Source organism: Nymphaea colorata, chromosome 5 (assembly GCF_008831285.2).
Source record: "Nymphaea colorata isolate Beijing-Zhang1983 chromosome 5, ASM883128v2, whole genome shotgun sequence".
NCBI lineage: Eukaryota > Viridiplantae > Streptophyta > Magnoliopsida > Nymphaeales > Nymphaeaceae > Nymphaea > Nymphaea colorata.
In genome coordinates this window covers 4,652,280-4,679,986 of record NC_045142.1, presented here as the reverse complement: position 1 = coordinate 4,679,986, position 27,707 = coordinate 4,652,280, and the positions used below count along the sequence as shown (strand labels likewise).

General features: G+C 38.4%; 2 protein-coding genes and 1 long non-coding RNA gene across 3 annotated transcripts; all 3 read right to left on the bottom strand.

The window, feature by feature from the left end:
• Nucleotides 1-2,281: 2,281 nt before the first annotated feature.
• Nucleotides 2,282-7,710, bottom strand: LOC116254396 (uncharacterized protein At1g24485-like). Its single transcript, XM_031629776.1, has 4 exons — nt 7,609-7,710; nt 4,867-5,326; nt 3,317-3,552; nt 2,282-2,349 (listed from the first exon to the last, which is right to left on the bottom strand). Exons 1-4 carry the CDS (start codon nt 7,676-7,678, stop codon nt 2,315-2,317), a joined length of 801 nt encoding a protein of 266 aa, XP_031485636.1. The 5' UTR covers nt 7,679-7,710; the 3' UTR covers nt 2,282-2,314.
• Nucleotides 7,711-13,277: 5,567 nt separating this feature from the next.
• On the bottom strand, nt 13,278-16,107 carry LOC116254395 (uncharacterized). The gene is made up of 4 exons (XM_031629774.1): nt 15,974-16,107; nt 15,486-15,594; nt 14,759-14,943; nt 13,278-13,348 (listed from the first exon to the last, which is right to left on the bottom strand). Exons 1-4 carry the CDS (start codon nt 16,041-16,043, stop codon nt 13,278-13,280), a joined length of 435 nt encoding a protein of 144 aa, XP_031485634.1. The 5' UTR covers nt 16,044-16,107.
• Nucleotides 16,108-19,016: 2,909 nt separating this feature from the next.
• LOC116255007 (uncharacterized) lies at nt 19,017-21,470 on the bottom strand. The gene is made up of 4 exons (XR_004172797.2): nt 21,183-21,470; nt 20,406-20,870; nt 20,045-20,246; nt 19,017-19,193 (listed from the first exon to the last, which is right to left on the bottom strand). It is a non-coding gene; the product is annotated as an uncharacterized LOC116255007 (long non-coding RNA).
• Nucleotides 21,471-27,707: the final 6,237 nt, after the last annotated feature.

The window sequence follows — 27,707 nt, the reverse complement described above, 5'->3', positions numbered from 1 at the left end:
GAGGCGAACGCCCGAGGAGCCTGAGGGGCCGGAGGAGGTCGCCCGAGGAGGTCGCTGAGGGGCCGGAGGAGACCGCCTGACGGGAGGAGACCGCCCGCCCGAGCGAGAGAGAGCCGGAGGAGATCGCCTGAGGGGCCGGAGGAGGTCGCCCGAGGGGCCAGAGGAGACCGCCTGACGGGAGGAAACCGCCCGCCCGAGCGAGAGAGAGCCGGAGGAGGTCGCTGGAGGGGCCGGAGGAGGTCACCGGAGGGGCCGGAGGAGGCCTGAGGAGACCGCCTGACGGGAGGAGGACGCCCGCCCGAGCGAGAGAGCAGAGCCAAGCGCCGTCCGAGAGAGAGAGCACAGGGAGAGAGAGAGAGAGAGAGGGAAATGACAAAAAAAAAAAAGGCGGCTTGAATGAAGGAAGGAAAGGGACGCGAAAAAGAAAGGTCAGCGAGAGAGGGAGAGAGAGAGAGTGGAGCATAGATTCCGAGAGAGAGAGAGGGAGGAATGCCAGGGAGACACTTTTTTCATCGAGAGATGAAAAAAAAAAAAAGAATAGCGACAAAACAATCTAACCGTTCAAAACAATGGCCGGCGAGAGGTTGCGGCATGCCTGTTCTTACGATGCCTTCTTCTTTCCTCCCATGATGGCCCAGATGATGGGTGAAAGGGAGAGAAAGAAAAGGGAGAAAAAAAACAAAAAGCTAGAGCGCCGGGTGGCCGCAGAGAGAGGGAGTGATTCTAATGCAAGAGAGAGCGAATGATTTAAAAGAAGCCAGAAGTTAGTGCATCAACAATTTGTTGTACATTTAGTGAGTTTATGATGATGGCCCCATGTAATTAATTCGTATGGCATCTTACATCAAGTATGCGCTATGGCATGTGTTTGTAAAACATGCAAGGAACAGCAAAGTCGATCACCATTTGCCAAAGATGGATGATGGCAGAGGAACGTTGCTTTTTGTCAAACATGTTTTGAAATAATTGACTCGGATATATGGTATTAACAAAACATACGTACTCTTGTCCATTAAAAAGTATTAAGTTCGAGCAGCCTTAGAAGTCTCTAGGCAATATTTCATTACAACTAATGTAGTATTCAACATATTTAACACTCTTAAAAAGAACACCAAGGTCGGCCGATTGTGTGAATAGACATATAAAGGTTGTGGTCAATCTCATGAACCTAAGCCTTTGCCTCAAGATTCCATATGAAAGTTGTGTCTGATTGAGATTGAAAAATATTTGATCAACCAGAACTCGAATCATATTTTAGATAACTGGCTAATGGCAAATGAGATATGATGCATGCTCAAAGATGATGTGTTCTAGGATCCACGAGGGTCTACAAGGATTGCATCTGGATGGAAGACGAGGGTCTACAAGGATTGCATCTGGATGGAAGACTGTAGGTTTCAAGCATTGTCACAAAAAAAGTGTAGGGCTATTATACGACGAAAAAAATGACGGGTATAATACGGCAAAGTTGTATATATCCCAAGAATGAAACGAGAAAATCTCGGTAAATTTTTAAATAATTTAAAATATTTAATAAATCCTAAAAATTATAAAAATATAAAAATATGAAAAAAACGCAAACAAAGGGGTCTAGTAAGCGTAAAATAGGTGCTTTTTTCACGTTTTTTATTTTCTGACTTTTAAAAAAAAATGTGTTTTGTATGGCTATTATACGGCTGACTATGTTTTGTCGTATTATACGCGTCTTTTTTCAATAAGACATGTTTTTTGTGATAGTGGACTTTTCAAGAAACCCAAAAGTTGTCTTAGGAGGAACCAGCCATGGTCGAATGCAGGAAGTAACTATCACAAAGAAGAGCCCAAACAGAAATGCAAGAAGGCTTGCTGCTTTTCCAAATCAAAGTGGGTCTCAGCGATGATACATATTGTCACAAAGAAGCAGATTATCAAGTGCTTTCGCTAAAATATGTGTTGACCATCATTTATTTTTAACGAATTAAGGAGATCATAAACTCTCATTGCCTTCAAGTTGGATAATATTAAGAACAACATTCCAAACTTTGCTTCGTATTAATCAATCGTGCATCTTCTAGGCATTTTTTTGAATTATTGCCACAATTAAATGTCAAACCACAGTCAGAATTAAAGGACTCCATTACATGGTAGGAAGTATTGAGTTTAGCAGTCTCTTGCCTCATTGATGCAAATTCCATGATCAGGGCCGAATAGACATGCCTTAAACGAGCACTTACACTTAAAAAAGAACCTTTGAATGCCTTCATATATAATTTACATTTTCTTTCATAAATCATGACGACTACCTTCAATTGTAAAATCATGGAAACTTCATCTTTCATGCTTCGTTACTCGCTCCTGAATCTGTGTTCTCTGCACGATCAGAAATCCTGCTGCTTTTCAGTGTATAGAAATTATAATCCATTGGTGGAAAGTTAGAAACAACAAACAATCCAATGGTTTTAAATAAGAATTAAAAATTTAAAATGAGGACAACGGAGAAGATTCGTTGCCCTATTTTCTCCAGTCAAACATTTGAATATATAGTCTTCATTTTCAGAGTAAAATTTAAATGTATGGTCACATTAATATAGATATATAGATATATATATATATATTGAAAGAGAGAGAAGAAAATTGGTGGCTATGAGACCCTCATATGCAATTATGTAGCTGTCGATTTTAGGGAGTTTAGATGGTGAAATGAAGTTTAAAACATGTAAACCTAAATGTATTTATTTTCAAGAGATTGAAATACCTCCCAAGGAGGCCACAAGCGGTCTCGATTAAGGAAACTCATAGTTTTCCTCATTTAAAGTTTACTTTGGTTTTTTAAAAATATAAGTAGGTTGCCCATTTCTTTTCGACTTAATTTCCACCATTTGATCTCATTAAAAATTATTAATGGCTAGAGAATTTCTACCAAGTCTAGCATATTAGGGTCTCATTCATCCAGTACAAGTTACTAGGTTGCTTCCCTTAAGAGTCATTTGATTACTGTCTTGTTATTGGTGCTTTCTATCCATTGTTTGATGATTTTCAAACACCTTTCTAAGGCATATACCCCCTTATTGTTGGGGAGATGGGAAGGCACTGAGCCATCTACCCCCAAAACATGCAAGTCGGTCTCATAGCCATCCCTCGATTTTCATTGACAATGCAAATCAGGGCACCATGGGTCTTCAGGTCCAAAAGACCCACTCCTGCATTCGACCCCTATGTAGTTACATTCTTAGCAATAAATACTTCTAATCTTAATTTTTCATAAAACTACAGTACCCATATACATATAGGCACCGCCTGTCTCTTCATTTTTACATTTTGAGAAAGATGTAGTTACCTGCATCCAATTGTGCTTGTATTTCTGCCCTCCTCATCTTGTTCTTTTTTATCAGATAAACAATGATTAAGATAATAACAGCAACACCGAACCCACCAGGTATGAGGGAGCACAGATAAATCAGTCCGCCTAATTTTCCCTTTGCACGCACCTTTGAAGAACTAGAGAATTTTACCCTTTCTTCAGATGGAACTTGACTACTTGAACTTGAACCAGGATCAGAACTACCATCTTGCCTGCATGTAGCATCAAGTCCAACGAGAAAATAAGCACCAACTTGCCTAGAAACAAAGTTCGGTATCTACTTCCCATGATACCCTAAACACATGGAAGACTGCGACAATGGCTAAAATTGAATGGTGACTCTATCTTTTCAACCTAGCCGTCTAAATAGGATCGTTTGATCTAACAAGATGAATGGTTAAGTAAAAAACAAAGAGAAAAATGTGATCTAATATTAATTCATATATTTTTCTCTTTTTTTCTCTCTCATCAGTCTAAAGCAAATGGACGGCCCTGGTTGGATAGTTGGTGATTCTGGATAACCAATGTCATTATATGTATATGCATATATAAAATAAATAAATAAATAAAAACTATAAGTGGGACATGCACCTCATCGTACAAAAAGTTGATCATATGGACGTCGGATGGACTTTGCACCATAATATTTTGGCTTCAAGATTGAAGCGACCCTCAACGAAGTCATACCAGCCATGGGATTTAAGTCATTATGGGCCAAACTGAATATCACATCCTAGTTGCCCATTGCACAAATTATGCCTATAAGCGCTTTCTTTTAAGTTGAATTGATAAATGTGCTTATCAAATTCCATTTATTAAAAACGTGTAATTGAGTCAAATATTTTTTAGACGTTACTTTTTTTTTCCATGAGAAAATCCATTAACAACTTTAGATCATGCAGAAAAAATGATAGGGGAAGCTTTTCACCAAATTCATCTGATCTAAAATATTTTGTAACTAAACGTACGTTCAAAAGTTTTTTTTTTTTTTTTGTTCCCTAATAAACATGAAAATCATCAAAATGCCGACAAAGACGAAAAGCAAGCCAAGCTCCAGTAAGAAGGGGCTCACTCCTTAATTCCCCTTGTGCGACAAAGACGAAAAGCAAGCCAAGCTCCAGGAAGAAGAAGCTCACTCCTTAATTCCCTTGCTTGAGAGACAAATAAGAAAATCAGGCCCAAGCAACTAACAGTTCAAGAAAGAAGGAGATCACTCCTTATTTCCCTTGCTTGCAGGGGCGGATTCCATGGGGCGAATGATCCATGGAGTTCATTCTGAAACCTAAATTTAATGGTTGAACTCAAATGGACTTGAGTTTAGGCCAGTATCACGAGACTCGGGTCATTGCCTCACGGCCTACCACTCTTCAAAACAAAAACTGAATGAGTTTTATATACTTAAGGTTGTATGAAAAAAATTCTGGTTCGAACCTTGCTTGCATGGGCAACAAAGAAGAAAAACAAGCTTAGAAGAGAGCCAAAAGTAATGAAAGAAAAGAAAGAACGGGAGAGTTGGTGCTACGTACGTGCTTGAATCGGCGCCAGCTTCAAGTACTCGTATAGCAGAAATGAAGGGGATGCGTCGAGTGCTGTCCGGGGCAAGGCAAACACTGACCGCGCCCTCCACAGCCCGAAAGGTGAGCGAGTACGCTACCAGACCCTCTGAAGTCTGAACGCTTGTCCAACCACCGCCATCGATTTGGAGCAGAAAGGAAGGTGGCAGTGCCAAGCCATCGTAATTACCATACTGGAAGATGGCAATGACTTTGATTGTAGCCCCCAGAGTCACACCACCGATTCCGTAGCAGTTCATGCTTCCATAAGGGAAGTAACGGACGGTGGACAGGAATGGAGCATCTGGGCTCGTAAACTGAACCGATGCAGTGGAGCCAGATCCAATGAACTGGTAATCCGGCACCCATTGATTCCCATAAGGATCAGTGAAGGAAGCAGTCGCCCCACACGCTAAGTTGAGTGCCTGAACCCCTGAATAACGAGAGCCCAAAACGAACGAGAGTGCGCAGAAGCATTAAGAAACGATTACCCAATTTAGTGAAGAAAAGAATGGCCACAGGCGATCAAATGGGCCTGAATTTTTCTTGTTTAAAAACTTATTATATATGGTTTTAAACGTTGATGCATTTGGCTACCTAGATTTTCTTGTGCCAATTCTTTGAATTATTTTTCTGAGGATCTGAGATCAGCGGTCGTAGATTTAATTTAAGGTCCGACACCCACCCACCCCTTAAAACCCGACCTTAAATCCATGGCTTTTAACATCTAATGGATTTAAGATCCACATTACAGAGATCTTCAATTTGTTTAAATTGAGGATCTTTTGACTCAGATCTAAGAACCAAGGCTATCAAACGCAACCTACGGAATCAATTTAAGAACCAATCGATTTTAACAATATTGCTGAACATCTAACAAATTAATGAGGTCATGGTTCTGCATGCATGTTCTAATATTGACGTACATCAGGCGCTGGTTTCTGTAGGTCGACCAGGACCAACTTTCACTTCCTTGATCATGGCTATCTTCCACTTCCTTGATAACAGGTATATGCAACTCTACCTAATTGGTAAGAAATATGACGATGTACTGAAAGGATAGAAATTTTTGGTGAGCTTGTACAATGGAAGATCAAATTAAATTTACTTTTATAAAGTTTTAAAGGTCAAAAATTAAGGGGAAAGAAAGGCCATGGCCAAGATAGGGCCATTTTTTCCCTTTAAAATCCTTTTCTTCACAAAGGAACTAAAAAGTATTTCTTAAATTTTTTTAAAAGATATAAAAGCCACTAACTTTAAGCAAATGAGAAATTAATGTTCAACTTTAGGGTGCAGGTTATATGTCGTGACTCCCAATATGGGCTATGCATTATGGTCTGGAAATGAACAAAATGCTTCTCCTACTTAAATGAAAGATACCTTTTCGAGCATGAAAAGATTCACTCTGTAAAAATACCAAAATGCTATTTTCGTACTAAAAAGTGGGAACATGCCTTCTCATAGTAACGACATAACATGAAAAGAGCCCTCCAACTTTGTTAAAGCATTGTAGATTAAGTGTTCAACTTTCGGGAGAAACTATGCCTCTAAATAGGAAAGGTTATCCCTCTTAATCAAAATTGTCTCTCTGAAAAAGATAAAGGAAAAAAATGAACAATAGGAGATAATTTGAATAAGAAAGTTAATTTTATAAATTACTCCTCCACTTCATGTTTTCCACTCAGGCGTTGTTTTATTTATAGTTTTTTCGAAAGTTGATTCACTATTTTCTAACGGTCATGAAAACTTGAACAGTGACTTGTTAATTGCCTAATCAGTTATTTGTCTTTCTCAATTTTTTCCAAGTCTTTTTGGTACTATCGATGTACACACCTAATTAGTTTGGTCCCTTGCAATGAGAAAAGAGTTTTGGACTTATAGCTTGCATTTGATGGCCGCGGATCTTCAATCAAAGGCTGCATTCAAAAGTGTATTTTGAGAGCATCTCAACAGCAAATTGCATGCTAAAAACCATAGATTTAAGATCAAATGGGGATGTCCAATCTTAAATCCACGGATTTGTGATCCTAGCAATCTCATATCATGCGGACCATTATTCAAGATTTCAAATTCAAGGCTTCTTTATTTATTATTATTATTATTTTGGAGTCCAATAATTAGTGGTTTGTACAAGGACTAAACAAGTGTTATTATTTAGGAAAACGTCATTCCATACAAAACAATGGTACTGCATTGAGTGTTATGCAAGAGAATAAACCTAAGCAATTTATTTTTAAACTACACGGAATCACATAAGAGATCTAGCTAGGAGGATGGGAGGGAAATCAAAAGCTGTCAAATGTCAATGTGAAGACCCTAGATCGAGTCCCACTCGTCATTTTGTTGTTTGAGCTTTCTCATCCTGTTGTCCTTGTTAAGCTTGAAGCTCGCTGCTCACCACAATTTAGAGGGAAAATAATTTTCTAGTTACGGTTTGAGCCATAGAATGGGCGAGTCTGTCCTAAAGATGGGGATTGCAATTCCGGAGTGAAAAAATTTTTTCTTGGCAGGGAGAAATTACGTTTTTTAAAAATTACTACAAGGGTCCCTAAACAAGAACATTTTCGTTTTGAAAATTAAGTTGGGGTTGGGTACAAACTGGAAAAATCATTGTGGGGATGGTGAGCCAAGTTATAATGGACCTTTGGATCATTTTCCATTTAGGTTTTAAGAAAAATTAAGAAAAGGGAAAAAAAAAGAGAGAAGAAGACTTACCTTGAGAAGACACATGAAGGATCTTAAGCGTGAGCGTTAGGAGGGAGAGAATGAGAAATGGTTTCCCCATCGGCAATAATAACTAAGAAGCTTGAAAAGAGGACGGTTTGTCTGAATGAACCTCCCAATCTGGTTGTTCTTATAGTAGAATCTCTAGACAACGTCTCTAACTGGGGTAGGCTTAGGAAGCCAATTAATTAGGACTAAGTCAGAGTTGTCAAAGATGAAGATGATTGCGTCCACGCGAACGATGAAAGGGTCATCTTGGAAAATGTTAAGACTTTCAAGATCAGATGCCAGCACGTCTTAAATTTCAAGTCCATAAAAAATCGTGTTGATACCATCGTGCATCCCTAACCAAGCCACCTTCACACACACATATATATATATAATGAATGATAACTTTGGTTACCCAGAATTACTCATTCTTCTAACCTGGGACAACCATTAAAGTACATAGATAGTTGAGAAAAAAACCAAAAGAAAAGAGTATGAACTAATACCAAATGAAGAAAATACTTGTCACTTTTATCTCTTAACCGTCTATCATGTATGATTGGATGGCTAAGTAACTCTAAAAAGATAGAAACATCATTCAATTATATATATATATTGAGTAAGAGAGAGGGGGGAGAGAAATAGACCTAGGGTGCAATAGCCTGAAGATTCCACCTCCAATGTATACATATATAAAGAGAGAGAGGGGGGGAGGGAGGGAGAAGGAGACAAAGGGAGAGAGAGAGAGAGAGGACCTATAGATTTCGTTATCGGAGTTTTAGACAAAGAAATCATCTGGCTTCTCACAACCCATCGCTCAATGTGGTATGTTTAAGCACATCCATTTGATGCATTGCATCCGATGATGGTGATTGGATGAGGCCTAAGATGATCGGGTTTTAATGGTTAGGAGCGTATATATATTTCAAAAAACTTGCAAGGGCCAGTTAAGATTCTAGAAAATGTTGACATGTTTTGAAAATCCCCTCGCGGGATGGCCATCTCCCATGGCTTGCTATTACTCAAAACTACCGATAAACATATTGTTTCGAAAGGTACATGAAAAATCAAGTGATGAGAGACTGAAGTATTGTAAGGGACAGAAATACCCTTCTCTTAAAACGGTATAAAATGAGCCCATGTTGGCCAGCTAACCAGAACGCCAACCGGCCACGTTGCACTATGAGATCGTCTTACCAATTAATGACTCCAATTGTTTAAGCCAGATACTTTGTTAGGTCAATCGATCAGTTTGTACTCTGACTACGTCAAAACAGGTTATGGTTCGACACCAATTGATCAACTCCACACATGTCGTTCATAGGAGGTCGTATTATGGTCACATTATAATATGACCTTAGGGGTGTTTGATAGTACTGAGTCCTAAATCTTTTTTAGGGAGCCGAACAGTATTTGGTTGAATTTCTGTAGAAGAAAATAAGGGAATAAACTACTAATTCAAGTGCCATAAAACTAAGAGCGTTTGGGCTCCAAAAATACCTGAGTTGTTTTTGAGAAAACATGTTACTGTTACCCTAGTTTCCTCTCTAAGTCAAAACTCTTTTCTCCTTGGATAGAGACTGACTTGCATGCACCGTAGTGGTGTACGCAGCATTTGTGCACCAGAAAAAGAAGGTCAGAGTAGGGGTATTTTGCAGATTTAAAAAAAATATCCTTTTTAAATTTTTAACTCTTTTACTCTGATTTTTGTCTTTATAGAAGGCTCTCATTTTTTGTCGACTGAGGTTATTCTGATTATTATATGCATATAACCAGTTTCGCATGAATCCACCGTCGGTGTCTCCTCATGTGTAACAGCGAAGCAGTGGCTGCAAACGACGTTGAACACAGTCTACAACCGTGGGCGATTGGGTGGAAGGCCAGAATATACTCTCCTTCCCCGTTAAAAATGTAAACAATTATGTCAAGCATCAAATGCAGCCAACTATATATATAGCTACAACACAGGGACGCGCCAAGGGAAAAACAACTTTAAATATTTGCGCTTGCATCTCGATCTGAGATCTGATAAATATTTTGTGTTAAATCATTACAAATACTTCAGTTTTATAAGTGTTTTCAACCAATCCCTTCCCTGTTTTATTATCTTCCGTGAAAGTGTTTTTTTGACTTCAGACAATGTAATTTAGATTCAATAGCAAACGAACCATGCATTTGCCGAAAGAAACGTACGTTTTGCAGAATGGGGAAGGACGGCTCAAGCAGTTGTCGCGACATTGACCTTGACTGGATCAAAAAAGAAAATCGCATAAAAAATAAAGTAAAGAAGTCATCTCCTTCTGATTTAACGGCAAAAGATAGCCTTCATCTTGACTATATATATATATATATATATATATATATAGATATATATATTTATTTATTTATTTATTTGTGTCTGCATTAGTTATTAGGTAGACCAAAACTATACTTCAACGATACCGAAGCCATATGTCGATTACTATACTTCAACTATTATAGCCACAACACTGTGACCACCAGCCCTTGCTTGTTGCGAGCAGGAGAGGGCTTGCAGTGAGTTTTTTTCTTTTTTGTGTTTTGGGTGAGTTCTTATTCTCTTTTTGAATTTTGTATCCTCGTCTGAAGAAAGAAAAGGGAAGTAGGGGAGATTTAAATTGCAGCCAGGATGTTGGCGAATTGCTCGGCTGGGAGATCTCTTCCAAATGGTTAGATTAATCTTACTCTATTTTTCCCTTCATAGAAACTGTGAGCTTGAGTTTCTTTTTTTTGTGAAAGCGTTTTTGTTACTTTTCGCAGCAAGTCATTGATCAAGGTCATTATTTCGAGGATAGCCACGATAAGCTGGAAGAGGGACTGCATGCTCAGGTTCCTGAGGACGGACATGACAGATCCGTTGTACAATATCTTGCTCCGTTCGAACTCGAGTTGAACTGCACAAGGTCAAGTCAAGCTTCACTTAATAAATACAGTTCGAGTTTGAGCTTGGCTCGTTTAAGTTAGTTTACAAACTCCTATTTAACATGATTTCTTTTTGTTGATTTCAACTTTGAATTTTTTTTTTTAAAAAAAAAAACATAGATTAAGTGAGCTTATTCAATTTTAATCGAGTTGAGTTCATACGGTTGAAATTCAACTTGTTTATAAATTCGAGTTTTCAGTTAAACTCGAGCTCGATTCATTTATAAAACGAGTGGAGATGAAAACAAGTTTTGCTGAACAAGTTCGAGTTGAGCTCGAGTAGACTTCACTCATGTGCATAACTAAATACAAACACCTGTCTAAACAAAAAGTTTCGCTTCCTCAATTGGTTTAAAAAAGAGTAAAAATAGGAATCTAACAGCCCGTATGTGCTTTTGCCATTGGCTTTATGTTATCAGATCACTCCGTGCTTATCCTCCATTAGGTGATTGATTCAGGTGCTATTGATCACATGAACAACGACTCGTCAAGATTATTTGTTTTAGATAGCATGGAAAAGAGACCTGTTTTCGCTGCTAATGGTGCTGATATTGCTCCGAAAGGCATTGGAACACTCCTTTCTTTTTTGGAAACAGAAAAGAATCAAGCGTTTCATATAAGCCAAAGATACCTGCACCATAGAAGTTTGTTGCCTCACGATAATTAATGAGAATGACCACCCACTCTACTTGTTCACTGGTTGTTTATATTGAACGTTCGGGTAGGCTTATGAAGCATGGGCAGCCAAATTTTCTGATACTTTTTTCCCTCAGCCAATTAGATAGTGTCTACTCTCAATCAGGACTCTGGGATGATCATTTCAGAATTTTGGTTTTGGAAATGGTGTCACGGAATCTTCCACCTAAATACCAAAAGCTATTTAATGGAATTAAAGATTGTTCTGAAATTTTTTTAGAGGTCATGGGTTGTTTGTGTAATATTTCATAAGGGACAAACAGTATTTTAAAAAATTCTAAAAAAAATTGCATGTTGACGTAATTTAAAAAAAAATATGTCGCCAGCATATGAAAAAATTTTATAATCAACTATCAAGTCCTTCATTCATTTTTTTTCACTCTCTTCACCCCACCGTTGTCTCGTCACTGTGACCCTACCGATGCCTCGAAGAATAAGGTGGATTTGCTGGCAGTATTGTCAAAGCCTTGGAAGAGAAACCCCACTGCTGAGCCCGTGGTTTCTGTTTATATATATATATATATATATATATATATATATAAACCGAACGACTCTTGCTGTCATCGGTGAAGTGAAACGGACGTCCGTAAAAGGCCACTTTTATCCACGTCCAAGGGTACATGTGGCCGAAGATATTTTTTTACCAATGTCTAACGAAAAATGTTGGTGAAGAATAGCTTTAACTGGTGTGTGTGGCATTGAAGTTGGACTTTTACTGACATTTGGTTTATAAAAATAACTAAACAATTAACTTTTACCGATGTCCGGTAACAAACATCGTTAAGAAGTGACTTTTATTAATGTCTGTTTTGTCATTGTCGATAAAAAGAAACTAGTTTTATCAACACGAGGTGAAATTGTTTTCTGACGAAGAATTTACCAACATCCGCTAGGTTCGCCTGTATAGCTCCTCCTTTATTGATGTCTTTTTTCGGAACGTTGCTAATGTCACTTTTACGGACACACATCGGACTTCGACAAAAGTTACACACAAATTTTACTGACCCTTTTAAATAGAGCCTTTACCGATTATTCACGCGCGTCGCTAATGGATCTCCGGTCTCAGTAAGTAGTAACTCCTCCTGAACCCTTTTTCTCATCCGTTCTTCTTCCTTCTTTTTCTTTTCTCTTCCATCTTCTTACCTACTGTTACCGCATTTTTTCGGCGAGTGCAGGTGTTCTTCATTTTGGAACTGCTAAACGACAAAAATGTTGGTTCCTCAATCTCGTTGTCAGTTTTTTTTTATTTGTGAATGATTTAAGGTTATAACTGTTTGTAAGGTATATGTCCAAATTTTTCTAGCCACATATCGTGTAGATATATTAATTTCATAAAAACTCTATACAAACACAAAATCCTCAATTTTTTTTCAATTTATGTTTTCACCTGATTATGTTGTCAAATTGTGACCATGTCTAATTTAACTACACATATACTTATTTACAAAATATTACATTGATTGATTGTCATTTAAATGCATTTTAGAATGTTTGAAAGTTTTTTATTCCTAGCCTTTTTACTTACTCACCAAAAGTTCGACGAATTGTTTGAACGACTCAGGACTTGATTTGATGCACTATTGCAATCATTTTTTCTTTTTCTTTTTTTTTGTAAAAATTGATGCCCGAGGTAAGAGGTTCAATAGTTTGAATTGAACATGTGTTTTAGAAATATATATTTCAAGAGCATAGTATTCTTTTCATCAAATATAGATCCTGTGATGTACTACCAAAGTGGAGACCAAACGATCCTTGAAATTATGTGATGCATAATAATTGCTTTTCAGTATTCTGCAACCAGTTCAAATTAAACTAGATTTGGTGACATTGTATTTGGATTCCTCTGCTCTCATTCCTCTTAAGGTACATGTCTTTCTTTATTCAATGTACACAATTTTAACGTACAATACTTGCCTTCGACCTACAAATCCCATGATCAAACACTAATAAACACGGCGTAAACCTTCAGCTCCACTTGGAATGCACCTTCAAAAGGCACGACCAGTTACATTTGCTTGAATATACAGCAATTCCCTTCATTTGTTTAGCATAGGAAGTTCATCTATGTTTTTCTTTTCAGGATCAGACGCCTTCCCTATTTCAACATCTGTACATTGAGTTCCAGGGATGAAGCAATTTGTAAGTAAGCACGCCAAGATAAAGAATTCATAGGACGTGGAAGAACAAATGCTTGAAAGCATAGGAGTAGTAATGGACGAAGGAACTTCTCACCTCCTATTTTTGGAGGAGCACCGTTTAAAGTTCATCCGAGAAGGTTAATTTGTCACAACCAAATATTTATTCCAAAATTGCCAAAGAAGCCGTGCACAAATTAACCATGCAATTGGCTTCATTTTTTTGTAAAAGCAAAAAAAGGTGTGTTGATCGGCAAATCATTTTCCGATGATCGATGCAGATATATTTAAAAGAATGGATTTGTGGTTGCCATGAGAAGCCCAAAAGCAACTTAGTCAACATAACATGGTTTTTCCATAAGTTATTGTATTGTGAGCCACAAAGACCGCAGTTTTGTGTGGAGAGTTTTGGAGTCATTTTAGAACTTTAATAGGAGCCTTAAAGTTCTACCAAACAATTAAGTGGAATTTTAATGTTGGATTTTTTTTTTTTTTGCTTATTTACTTTTCAATGGTTCAAAGTTCCATAAAAACCAAACAAATGGGATAAATGAAAATTAAAATAAAAAAATACATCAAAAAGGTATCCAATACTAATACCCAGTAGTTTTAAGCCTGGATATGTAGTTCTACCTAGGTATATTTTATTCGGTGTCCACCAAGGACACCACCATGACATGTATTTTTCGGTACCATGATGATGAGAACTACCCACTTATCCTTAACCTGTAATGATTAAATGGGATGAATTTATAAAATGGGGATGTGGGACAAAGAAGGAGAAGACCACAGGTTCTATGCTTGCTTGCTTAGTATGGGAGCTATATATAAGCTGGCATGGGTAACTGCTCACGTCAACAACAAAATTTTTATTTATTTTTATATAGATGTCTTTGAATTACTTATTCATGTTGTGCCCCTTTTAAAATGAATACTTCTCTGCAACAATGCCCCACACTAAAAAAAATTCTGACTCATGCAACTGGTTGGGCCATACCCTTAATTTTAAGCAAAAACGAACTTTTTAATTACAGTCACCCGATTTATGTTTTAAATTTCAGCCATTCACATTTTTTTGTTCGCCTGAATGTGGTAGTATTATGTGGTTAAAGTTTGCCACAGGAGACCCGCTATTCGAATGAAGTATGCGAAAAGTCCCAATCGCCTCTCTCTCTCTCTCTCTCATGTATATATATATACACACACGAAGCAGTCGTATATAACAGGGTAAAAAGAAAGAAAGAAAGAAAGAAAGAAAGGCTTCCGCTTCTTAAAGATACCTCCTGATTTTTCTTTGAAGAGGTTGGAAGGCGCCTTAAAATTTGTAGCACGGGGGCCTTCCCTGTAACGTTAACATTAGGTTGGAGAGAAAGGAGAGTTACCTGCGGGCGCTTGTTTTTGACCCGCCTCCTCCTCCCCGCTCGACTTTCCCTTGCGCCGACAGCAAAAGATAGCCCCAAGAATGGTCACTATACTGCCGACAATCCCCCCGCCAATCTTCCCAGCTGCCTTTCCGGTGGTCGGTGGTTTGTGGAGTGAAGCATCCTGACCTTTTGGTGGACGTGGCCTGCATGTAGCATCACGTAGAACAACAAAATAAACCCCACGGTTTACTATCCACGTCTTCGAAGCCTTCTCCCCCGCTGGACACGAGTAGGAGCGCATACAAAATTTTAATTGATCCTTTTCAAAATGTTACAAAACGTAATGGGTCTTTGTGAAAAAACTTTCAGCAATTTTATTTAGCACTAGCTGTTGTTGGGTTGGGCCCTCAAGAGAAAAGTCCTGTTTTTTTTTTTTTTTACATTAATAGGCTTCTTAATTTCAGTCTGTGTCCCAGCAAAATTTGGATCATAACTTCATCAAAATCAATTAGAATGCACACGGGAGGGAACCCCATATTCTTTTTCTATGGTGAGAGCGAGAGAGAACCAAAAAAGGGCCACTTGACCTCATAATGGCACCTATAATCCAAAGGTTAGCACTCTTCAATATGATCAAGATGACTTCCTCAAAAGGTAACCTAGCTCAACCCATTGTACAGTTCAAATATCGGCACACGTCAAAAAGAAAAAAAAAAAACTCCCTCCCCAAGTTAATGCTCCTTACCTGCTGCCATTAGAGAGGGCCACAACTATATTTAGATCAGAAATGCAAGGTACGTCAACCCCTCGGTGCTTCTTGCTTGTCCCGCAGGATATGTTGAGTGCCTGTTCGCCTGATCACAAAAAAGAGAATCGAGAACGAAGAAAAGATTTAGCCAGTCCTTATTCAATGGACGATTAGAACATGAACACGTGTACAAATAGCTTCTCTGATCACGCGATGTAAAGAAAAAAAACTAAGGATTAACAGAAAAGTGTATATTTTTATGTACAAACATACGTAATTTTGTGAAAATAAAATTCAACCATCAAACTTTCATAGCCTAAAAAATTTTTATATATGTACATATAAAGGCCAAAAACCCACACCCTTCCTTTCATCTCTGCAGGGTGTTAAGTTTGTATGCTTTCAATACCGGTGGGATTTCTCCGTATCATTACCGATGTCCTTATTCTACAACAGCCATTAGCAAAGGGAATTAAAAAGCTTACCCTGAGAAAGCACATAAACGATGTTAAGAGTGAGCATCAACGGGGAGAGAATGAGAAATGATTTCTTCATGCTGCTAATTGAAGCTCGCCGTAAAGATCAAACGGATGCCTCGAGGGAAATGAGGGCGATTTCACGGTCTCCTGGGCTTCGTTTATGAAGGAAATGGGCATCGGGATTTCTATTATTTCTCCTTCTAAGACAAAGTCAGAATGTTGGAAGGTAGAGACGACTGACCCCGCGCATATATTCCAATAATCCAATCAAATGACGCACGGAAAGAAACTAAGTTTGCACAATAAAATAGTCCACGTCTAACATTTCCACTACAAATAGCAGTCCATGTGAAAGCTTATGACGCCCCTTGTTCATCAATAAATTAAATCAATTCAAATATGCTATAAAATCTTGTCAATTCCACCTTTTCTAGGAATAGTTTAATCACTATCCATTTTTGGCATAAAAAAGAACCAATTTTCTCAACAGGATGTAGAACCACTTAATGATTTCTCCTTTTTTTGATAAGTAACAAATATACAAGTTATGAAAGAGAGGAAAAACTGTGCACCTGTGGACACAGTTAAGGATTACCTCATCCTACCGCCTGAAATAAAGCTTGAAGCCCCCCCCCCCCCCCCCTCCATTCTAAGTCCTGAATTGCATGGGTGACAACGATAACAATGGTTCAACTTTGATGTCATGCCCTACCACCTTAAGACACAGGAATAAAGGCTCACGAAAATCAAACAAAATACCCGCCGTTATACATACCATTAAATCTACCAGCTACACTATATCCCTCGAGGCAACGATTACTTAAACCTTCATCTCTTCAGAGGTGCTTATAGCATAACCTAAACCTTCAGCCTGAAATAAATAATTTTAAGAAAAACTCAATTGCATTCACTTGAGGAAGCAATGGCAAATCTATAATCATACCAACGACGTATGATTACTTCCTTTCATGTTAATCCACATAGTCTTCCCAATTTCAAGTAACCTTTCCTTTTCCTCTTCCCGGCAACTTTTGGGCTGTAGCTCAGTTACTTACCTCAGGTCTCAAAAGTTCCAGACAACACCCCACCATAAACTATAATCTCCAACAGCTATCCTATTTTTAATACAATTTTCATTTCATTCCCTTTTGCTCTTGCCTTAATTTATTTACTTATTTTCGTTTCAAATGTACCAACAACCCCAACTGCAAAATATGAGCTCCAAAAAACTATCATATTTTTAGCACAATTTTCATTTATTTGCAAGTTCTAGACATCTACCTTTAGTTGGATAAGAAGACTACTACGACATTACATCTCTCAAGCAAATTGCCATCGCTAACGAATCATGCATTTGCTGAAAGAAACGTACGTTTTGCAGCAAGGGGAGAGACGGCTCGAGCAGTTGTCGCGACGTTGACCTTGACCGGATCAAAAAAGAAAATCGCATACAAAATAAATTAAAGAAGTCATCTCCTTCATGTTCAATATATATATATGTTCATTTATTGATTTGTGTCTACATTAATTATTAGGTAGACCAAAAATGTTCTTCAACGATACCAAAACCATATGCCGATTTTGGATCCCGTCCCTTTTCTCAATGTAAATGCAAAAAACTTTTTAGAAAAAATACAAAAAAGGCCCTTAACTAAAAGAAATCACCACCCCATTTTTGAAGCTTATCAAACGGCTTTTAAACGGAAAACAATATTAGGATAGAAAATCAATGTACAAAATTACCCACTGGAAGGAAACTTAGCTCGACCCTTCCAGTCCCCCCGGCGGGCGAGGGTCAACTGTGACCACTGGCCAGCGAGCCCTTGCTTGTTGCGAGCAGGCGAGGGCTTGCTGTGAGTTTTGTGTTTCGAGTGAGTTCTTATTCTCTTTCTGAATTTTTGTATCCTCGTCTGAAGAATGAAAAGAGAACTTGGGGAGATTTGAATCGCAATTGCAGCCACGGTGTTGGCGAATTTCCCGGCTGGGTGATCTCTTCCAAATGGTTAGATTAATCTTGCTCTATTCTTCCCTTCATGGAAACTGTGATGCAAATTTCAATGAGATTTTGGCTTTTTATGTAGTAGTGGAGAAGATGTATATGTTGAGATTTTTTAGTGAAAGCTTTTTTGCTACTTTTTGCAGGAAATCATTGAACAAGTTCCTTATTTCGAGGTTAGGCACAATATGCTGGAAAGGAACCACATGCTCAGGTTCCAGAGGACGGACATGGCAGATCTGTTGACTGGTGGACTGTGGACATGAAATGAAAGCTTTTAATCAAGTAACATACATCAGATGTGGTGATACCAATGGACTGTCCCGGAAGAGGCACAGTTCAAATGGGTGGGTTAAGACCTTATGCAGCATGGCTACCGTTTGACTTGCACAGGAACTGTGTTGGGTGGGCCTATACGTGCAAGTTGAATCATCTGAAGATTTCATCGCTTGGTATCAACACATTTCTAGATCCTAACACTACACAAGATTCACGTATTACCAGGTGCTCCTAGTGTCGGCAAAATTTAACGACGTTACTTCTAGGCGTTGGTAAAAATTATGTGGCTAAAAGCTTTCACTGAGATTTTCACTCTCCTTGGTGTACATATGATCACAGATGTGTGCTGAACATCAATTAGAAAGTTATTACCGACGTTCTCCGAACGTTGATAATAATATTAGCCAAGAGTGAGCACATATCGGTAATAATCCTCATCGACGCAAGACAAACATCAGTGATGATTATTACCGATTATGCTTGGTTAATGGCCTGTTCATGAAAGGATATTTGTCACAGGAAAGTTATAGTTCATTTGTATCATATCAACATTAGGTACCGAAGAGAGACTAAAATTATGGTCCATTGGCATCGGTGAGCAGGAATATTAATCTGACTGCCCGTGCAAAAGCGGAAGTCCCTCTCCTCCTTTTCCCTTGCCCCTATTTTAATAAATTAAACTAGATTTGGTGACATTGTATTTGGATTGCTCTGCTCTCATTCTTCTTAAGGTACATACACGTCTTTCTTTATTTAACGTTCAACAATTTAACGTACATACAAACAACAGGATCAAAGACTAATTGTTAAACATGGCCTACGGAAGGCACCCTCCATGGCCCGACCAGTTACATTTGCTTGAATAGACGGCAATTCCCTTCACTTATTTAATATAGTAACTTCATCTATGGGTTTATTTTCACGATCAGACGCCTGCCTTCATCTCAACATCTGCACATTGAGTTCCAGGGATGAAGCAATTTGTGAGTAAGCACGCCAAGACAAAGAATGCAGAAGACCTGGAAGAACAAATGCTTGAAAGCGTAGGAGAAGTACTAATGGATGAAGGAACTTTTCACTTCCTGTTCTTGAAGGAGCACCGTCTAAAAGTTTATCAAAGGTTAATGTGTCACAACAAATATTTATTCCAAACTTTCCATAAGAGCCATACACAAATTAACCATGCAACTGACAAATCATGTTCTTATACAAGCGAAAAAAAAACATGTGGATCCGAAATATTAACTAAACTGATATGTTATCACAACATATTAATCCAAAATTACCACAAAAGCCATGCACAACCATTCGATGGGCAAATCATTTTCTGATAACATGCGGCAATATTTAAAAGAATGGATTTGTGGTTGCCATGAGAATCCCAAAGACAATTTTGTCAACAAACATGGTTTTTCGTAAGCCACTCTATTGTGAACCACAAACACTGAATTTTAGTTTTGGATCCATCATAGAACTTTAATACTGGAAAACTTTTTTTGCCTATTTACTTGTCAATGCTGGGAACAAAACTTCCATGAAAACCAACAAATGAGGTAGATAGAAGGTAAAACAAAAAATTCCATATGGAAAGTGCACAGTACCAGACACACACACACACACACACACACGATAAGTTCAGAAACAGTCTTAAACTCAATCGTTGAGTGAAAGGGCGAGAAACTTCTGCCTTTTTGAGATATTTCTAGATTGAATTTTCATTGAAGAGGCAGAAGGCCGCCTAAATTTTGTGGCACGGCTTCCCCTTAAGTTTAACATTAGCTTGTAGAGATGGCTAGAGTTACCTGCGAGCGCTTGCCGCCTCCTCTTGCTCGAGTTTACCATGCGAAGAATGAAATAGATAGCCACAAGATCACCAGAAAATTCAACACACCTTCTTTACCATTTCCACGCACCATAAAGGATTTTGTCCCTTTACTGGTTGAAGTAGAAGACGAGCTAGATTGTTGAACAGGCGTAGGTTGGTTAATGAGCGTTGTACTTGTCCTGCATGTAGCATGAAGTAGAACAAGAAAATAAGCATCACAGTTTACTGTCAATGACTTCGATGCCTTCACTCCTCTAGACATGAGTAGGAGCGGATACAAAATTTTATATGTCAATGTTTTCAAAATAAATATCCCTTCTCCACTTGATGCTCCTTACGGGTAAACTATTTTCATAGCAGAAATGAAGGGCACGCCTCCTCCAGTTTCGCCTTTTAGGCAGACGGAGTTGTCATTTCTTCCGAGAATCCGTTAGGCCCCCGAATACTACTTGACACCACTTGGAGCAGTCTCAACGGTCAACTCGTTAACTTTTTGGATCTGGAGCAGAAAGGTTGGTGGCGTGCTTTTTCCATCGTAGTTGTCGTAAATGAAGTAGGCAGTCACATTGATTAGACCCAGGCCAGACTGACCAGGTAGTGGAATTTTGTAGCAGTGAGGGCCATCTCCGGCCCTCCGGGGAACTCACGGACAGTTCTCAGAAATGGCATATCATTACTCTGCCGCGAAACAATTTTAGGTTCTCCAGAATTGATGTCACCGACGTCCGGTACCCACGTGTTGCCGTGATCATCACGGACAGAATCTGTTGCAATCCCGCATGCTATGTAGAGTGTCTGTTCGCCTGATCAACAAAAGAGAATCGAGAATTAACAAAAGATTAGCCTGCAGCCCTTATTCAAACGACGGTGGTAAGAACATAAACACGAATAGGTGTTTCAAATTTTTAGTGGCTAAGAGTATTTTGGTTATTATACTGCTTAGTGCACAATTTGTTTGTACATGAAAACGGTGCATATAATCAGTTTCGATGGAGCATGATGTCGAAAAATCTAAAGATTAACAAAAAATATGTATATTTGTATGTACAAACATAATTTAATGAAGAATAAAAAATCTTTGTCACTACCACCCAGCAAGATGACCGAACCCTCACCTTTGTCACTATCTTCTGAAGTATCAGGTTTGTTGGAGATTCATCCCACTACACTTCAACTCCCATACAAGTACCTTCTTTTGCAAACACATCGAGAGCTCAAAATAGAGACAGATTGCTTATACCATCCATTACACCAACCCGTTCAGGATAACCTATAACATGATTAGTAAGGGAAACTAGGAGACTTACCCTGCGAAAGTACATGAATCATGTTAACAGTGAGCATCAGCAGGGAGAGAATGAGAAATGAATTCTTCATCGCTGCCAAGTGAAGGTGGCAGTAACGCTGAGAATGGATGGCTCCCGGGAAATGAGGGCGATTTCCCACTCTCCCCGGATTCCCTTATAAAGCAAATGGTTGTCCGTATTTCAATGATTTCTCCTACTAAGACCAACTCAGAATGTTGAAAGGTGGAGACGACTGATTCCATGCAAATAATGCTAAAATCGTCCTACACCCGCTTGGACATGTAAGACGTGATAACAACAGGTCTGAAATTTCAACTACAGCCCATCATTTATATCAAACTCCAAATGACATCGCCTTTTTCTTTTACATAAAAACAGAGAAGCTACTATACCCAACAGTGTAAAACATGCAAATGATAACTATAAATCGTTGAATTTTCGTAAGGTAACTATAAATTGATATACGGTGCCTCCATTTAAGTGCTCCCTTTAAGTGTCAACGTAGTTGGTAGCAATAGCAGACCAGAAATTTAAAAGAGGGCCCAAACATGTAAATTGTTAGTTGGGTGGGGACTATAAATATATGTATTTTTATGTGAATATTTTGGCAAGTTAAGGAGATCAGACAGTTTCTCCTGGCCTATATATGCACCTTTTCTGTTTGGTAAAATATTCAAAGCATACTAGCCATAAAACGGAGGTGAGACAGGTATGGCCCCTTAAAAATATATATAAAGCCATATTATAACTTGTGTCCTTTAACCAGAATTTTTTCACTGAGGCCTGCGGGGTACTAAACATCAAATTCAAATTAAAGAGGGATTAATATATGAATATATATAACAGCCACATGTGCATCTTTCACTACCTTTATGTTATAAGAACGCAAAATATTTATCCCCTTGAATGATTGATTTGGATGCCTCCCATCACGTGACTGGCCGTCGGTCAAGATAATCTGTTTTAGATAGCATGGAAAAGAGACCCGTTTTCACTGTTAACATTGGGAACACTTTTTTGTTCATAGGAGACAGAAAACAATCTGGAGGGTGTGTGGATGACAATCTAGAACTAGGTTTTGGGCGACAAAACTTGATCTTGTTCCAAAACACAATTTCAAGAGTGTTTTGATGACATTAAAACTGGGTTTTGACAAAATCTGATTTTCATGAAGGGACGAAAGAATTTGCTTGTCCCCAAGTTTTCCAGTTAAGGTTAATTTTTGCTTCCAAACCAAGTTTTTCACTTGTCATCCAAACATCCAATCCAAGCTTAAAAAACTACGTTTTGAACCAGGTTTTCAAAAACTTGGTTTTTACAAAACCAAATTTGTTGATGGTGTCATCCAAATGCACCCTTAGTGTTTTATATGCGCCAAAGATATCTCCTAGCAGAATTACTAAGTCTCTTGACTGATGTATCTTTCACGCTGCCCATCGTTCTGTCCTTCTAAAGCTTGACCCTCAATGCCCATCTTTATCAATTGACATATATATATATATATATATATATAATTTGAGCGATACAATTGGTGAGCAAGGACGTTATCAGATTTTTTTTTAGGAAAGCCAAAATTATATTTTTAAAATCTTTACAAGAGCTAAATTTACAGATTTAATAACAATTTCGTTTTTCAAAAGTATCACTGCAGGCGAACCAACACATAGCTGTCGGATATTGATATCCCTAGGTAGAAAACTCAAATGGGGTTTTTAGATGAACTAATCATTACGTGGGTTGACAACATAGATAAATTAATACACGGCTATTCATTTATCCAAATGTAACTTAGATACGAAACAAACCTTCTAATACACGGCTATTCATTTTTTGCTTCTTAATCTTATTGGCCACACGGTTATGGAAAAATGTGTATTTCGGTGATCGTCCTTTAGCCATCGTGCTCTGCTCTCATGTTTCCAAAACAAGTCTTCTTCGAGAAGACAACATTCAAGTTCTCTTCTCAGCATGTGCATTCCATGTCCAACCATGCACCAACAGAATGTAAGGCCTGAATTCTTTCTAGTTCCTGTCTAACAGCAGCAATTTTCGGAGGAATATTTCCAAAAACATTTGAGCTCCACCAAGGAAGCTTCCTTCGAACATTATCAAGCTTCCTCAAGACACGCAACATTGGGTAACCTTTTACAGCAACCCTCCAACCATCTTTCACAACTTGATCGCATCCCTCTCTAAGTAGCCAGCAGCTTTGGAAACAAAAAGGGCCCTTTCTGACCCTAAACTGTGTTGCCGGAAAAGCAAAAAATTGAAGACCACTGTGGTCTGAAAGTGATCGAGGAAGAATTTTTAGCAAAAATTGCCATCCCTCTAGCTGCCACCGCCAATTACTTACCAATGCCCGGTCCAGACGGCATTGGACATTTCTATCACCTATCTGATTATTTGTCCAAGTAAAACTGCAAGCAGGTTCATTAATCACATGAAGCAAGCCAACAACATTATGAAAGTTGAGAAACTCCCTACATGAAGCTTGAGCAGGGGCCCTACCTATCTTATCATTGCCTCCACGAAGAACATTGAAATCACCAGTCACCAAACAATGAGTGGAGAGGTTGCACAAAATAGCAGCCAACTCTCTAAGAGACACTCTTCGTACCAAGTAATTTGGATGCATGTTGACAACCACCACTGAAAAACAAAATCCTAATCGTCTGTCCCTACAATAAGCTCTAATACAAAACTCATGAAAATCAATAGAAGAGATCATTATATTTGCTGCCTTTCAAGCAAGAATAATGCGAGGCACACGGAAACCACTATTAAGACTATACTCAAAACTATAACCCAAGGCTTCTTCTTCCAGGCATCAAAACCAGACTTATTCATCAATAAATTAGCAAGGAAAAGGAAAATAATGTCTGGATTAAACCAATGATCGTCGGCAACTTAGACTTGCGCCACTTTTTGCATCAATCCCCGAATGTTCCAATATAAAACTTTCATAGATAAAGAATAGAGAAAAAAAAAAAACACCTTGAATATGACAATGACGTGCCAGACCAGATTGGGCATCGGGAGATACCTCACCCTCCAACTTGCCAGGATCAGCTCCAGACCCATCATCAACTTCAGCCAAAGTGACACCACCCAGGACTGTGTCACCATCTTCAGGGACATCTGCCTTTTTCACCTGCGGCTAGCCCTAAAACAAGGACCTAAGATTCTTGAAGACTTCGCACGTCCATGATGGGCCTCAATCATCTTGCGCTGACCCTCCTTCACATACTGGTCTGCTGGTTCAACTACATCTTCATTGCCCTTGTTTCTTGAAAATCCAGGAGGAGAACCTGGATCCATATCATTCATATTTTCATGATTATCAGAAAACGATAATTGGAGGAAACCACTCCTTCCATAATTGCTCTTCAGTACAGGGGTCATTTCCCTAATTACGATACCACCAAAACCCTCTTGCCTTCCTTTAATATTAGTACAATCAGTAACGCCCTGAAGAATTTTAGCCTCAGCCTTAGAATCTTAAATGGTCACCTTAACATGAGAATTCATAGCTTCAGGAAGATTTAACGTTCTATGATTTTCCACAATCGCATCTCAAGTCTCAACTAGGCCCTCCTCAGAGTGGAGAGCACCAAACTTGTTGCTAAAAACATTATTGTCTCAAGACCCAGTGGCAATTCCCCTTTCCTGACGCTCACTAAAGAGAAGTACCTTCGTCTCTTGGCATAGAAGGGCCAAAAACTCTCCATTTTTGTCACCTGTACTTCTGACCAACCTTCTTTGCACTCCAGAACATTTTGAGCTGGAACCCTATCCTCTAGCGATACGTTGCATTGATCTGTCATATGGGTCGTCGCTTTGCATTTTGCATGCAAACCTCTGATCCTGACCTCTCCTTTACCCAACTCAATCTCGACCTGGGAACAAAGCAAAGAGGGGCATCCAAGCACAATCGAGCAAAACCTTACGCAGGAGAAGTCACGTTTGCATATCTGCTTGGCATCAGGCGGGCTCGATGTCTGAAACCTGAGTCCCGCTCCAAACCTGGCCCGGTTTTGTCACTAAATCGAAGGTTACTGACACATTTCCAAAGTTTTTTTCCAATCCACTGATAATAAAGGCAAAGTCCATGCCTCGTTGGGACGAATCATATACAAAGCAACCAATGGCTGCCCACTTAAAAGGGGCCTTCATCTCCTCCAAGTCATCCTTAGACAATCTAATTCTTGGTTTCCCATTCACCATTGTAACAATGAGGGGAAAAGGTTCAGGCTTCTCCTCCTCCGCAACCATCTTCACCAGATCTGCCCACGAGCTTTTTCATCAGTGGCTTTCCTGGATCTCAATGTACGGCCACGGACATGGATTATATATATATATATAGAGAGAGAGAGAGAGAGAAATTATGGATCTCAATGAAACAAAATTAAACAAGTAAACAAGGAAAAAGATGAAAAAATATTCATCTGAAAAATATGTCGGTGTGTCTCATTAAATATGACAAAAATTAAACGTGACACTAGAGCAGGTTAAAAGATAATACTTATTTTGTAAATTAAAAATGAAACTGGTGTATCTCAATTAATATATAACTATCTTTGTTCATTAATAGAAAAATATCAGGTCGGCTTCTTGTAAATAGAACACAATTCACGTTTCTTCATTAAATAAAACAATTCAAAGGAACCACAAAATGCACTGTAAGAGGAGACAAAACAGCGTTTTTGAGTGAAAAACCTGGTGCACTCATGCATGAAAACCTGGTTTTTTGAAATCGACGTCTTTTGAAAATGATGTTTACACTCCAACCAAACATGTTCAAAATGGTGTTTTGCCTTCAAAATTGGCCTAGCGGGCCTGGCAGCCGGTGGGCATCGACACTTGGCTCAATTTGAGCCCGAAAAAAAAGACACTGATCAATTATCGGTCCATCTCAAGTGGGCTCCATAATATATTTTAAATATGTATTTTACTAATTTATATATATAATTATAATATTATATTATAATTAATTATATATATATATATAATTAATTATATATATATATATATATATAATTACTGAGCCGAGTCCAACTGATTGCCCAAATCAGACTTAATCACCCCGACTCCTTATCAAGCCAGGTCAGCCCAATTCTCAGACTTACTTCAAAAGGCTATTTTTGGGCATGCAAACAAACACATCCTTACTTTCAAGATGTACTGCCACGGACATGGATTAAAGGTGAAGTAATTTTAAAGGACAAAAATGCCCTTCTACAAAAAATGTCAGAACATGGAACCCGCCAAGCCCGACCACTCGTTGCCCTATAGCTTCTAGGATAGTATTCGATCTTAATGACTCCACCAACATTTTGGTGTTGTGTTAGGCCGATCGATCAATTTGTACTCTTGGCTATGACTACGTCAAAGTAAATATGCCACTCTCGATTTGAATGGGATATGTCCTTAATCATATTTATGATATTCACATGTTCAGATTTGAAGACGAACAAAGAAAAGTCTTATCTGTATTTGAATTTGAATCCAAAAACTAATTTTACAACCCCAAAGGAAATTTTGAACAGAATTTTCCTGGTTTTCAAAATATAAGAGCATCAGATATAGATATTTGTTTAAAACAAATCGGATCTGAATCTTTATCTAAATCCAATCAAATATTTATGTGTATCTGAATCTGAATCCGATCATATGTTGAACACGTCTACAACTCATGGGCAGTTGGGTAGAAAGCCAGAATATACTCTCCTTCACCATAAAAATGTGTACAATTATGTCAAGTTTCTAACTGCAGCCAAATATATACAGCTACCCAAGGGAAGAGCAACTTCAACTATTACCGTTGCATACAGATCTCAACAGACGCGCCAAGGGAAGGGCAACTTCAACTACTAGCGTTTGCATATCGATCTGAGATCTGATAAATATTTTGTTTGAGATCATTGCAAATACTTCAGTTTTTCAAGTAATCCCTCCCCTGTTTGATTATCTTCCATGAAGTTAATTTTTGAATTAATTTGGACAATGTAATATAAATACTATAGCAAACGAATCATGCATGCATGTGCTGTAAGTAACGTTTTGCAGCAAGGAAAGGGACTCCTCAAGCGGTTGTCGCGTCAACCTTGACCTTGACCAGATATAATATTATTTTCCCGAAACTATAAACGAACAGGTTTTCCTGCATTTTTTTTTTAGTATCAAGGACAAATTTTTGTGTCCCTCATAAATATTAATTTTAGCCATCGTGAAAGTGGGCATCTAGATGAGTTTGAGCCGTAAAAAATGGCCGTGTCAAGAACATCTTTGGCTGGACCTAACTCAGCTTCACTATCTATGTATATATATACATAT

Coding starts and splice junctions, on each gene's coding strand:
- LOC116254396 (XM_031629776.1), bottom strand. CDS start 7,678: ATGGGGAAACCATTTCTCATTCTCTCCCTCCTAACGCTCACGCTTAAG. Junction 3,553..4,866: donor GCTGGCGCCGATTCAAGCAC/GTACGTAGCACC, acceptor TGCTACATGCAG/GCAAGATGGTAGTTCTGATC. Junction 2,350..3,316: donor ACAAGCACAATTGGATGCAG/GTAACTACATCT, acceptor CTGATCGTGCAG/AGAACACAGATTCAGGAGCG.
- LOC116254395 (XM_031629774.1), bottom strand. CDS start 16,043: ATGAAGAAATCATTTCTCATTCTCTCCCCGTTGATGCTCACTCTTAAC. Junction 15,595..15,973: donor CGTTTATGTGCTTTCTCAGG/GTAAGCTTTTTA, acceptor TTTTGTGATCAG/GCGAACAGGCACTCAACATA. Junction 14,944..15,485: donor GCCCTCTCTAATGGCAGCAG/GTAAGGAGCATT, acceptor TGCTACATGCAG/GCCACGTCCACCAAAAGGTC.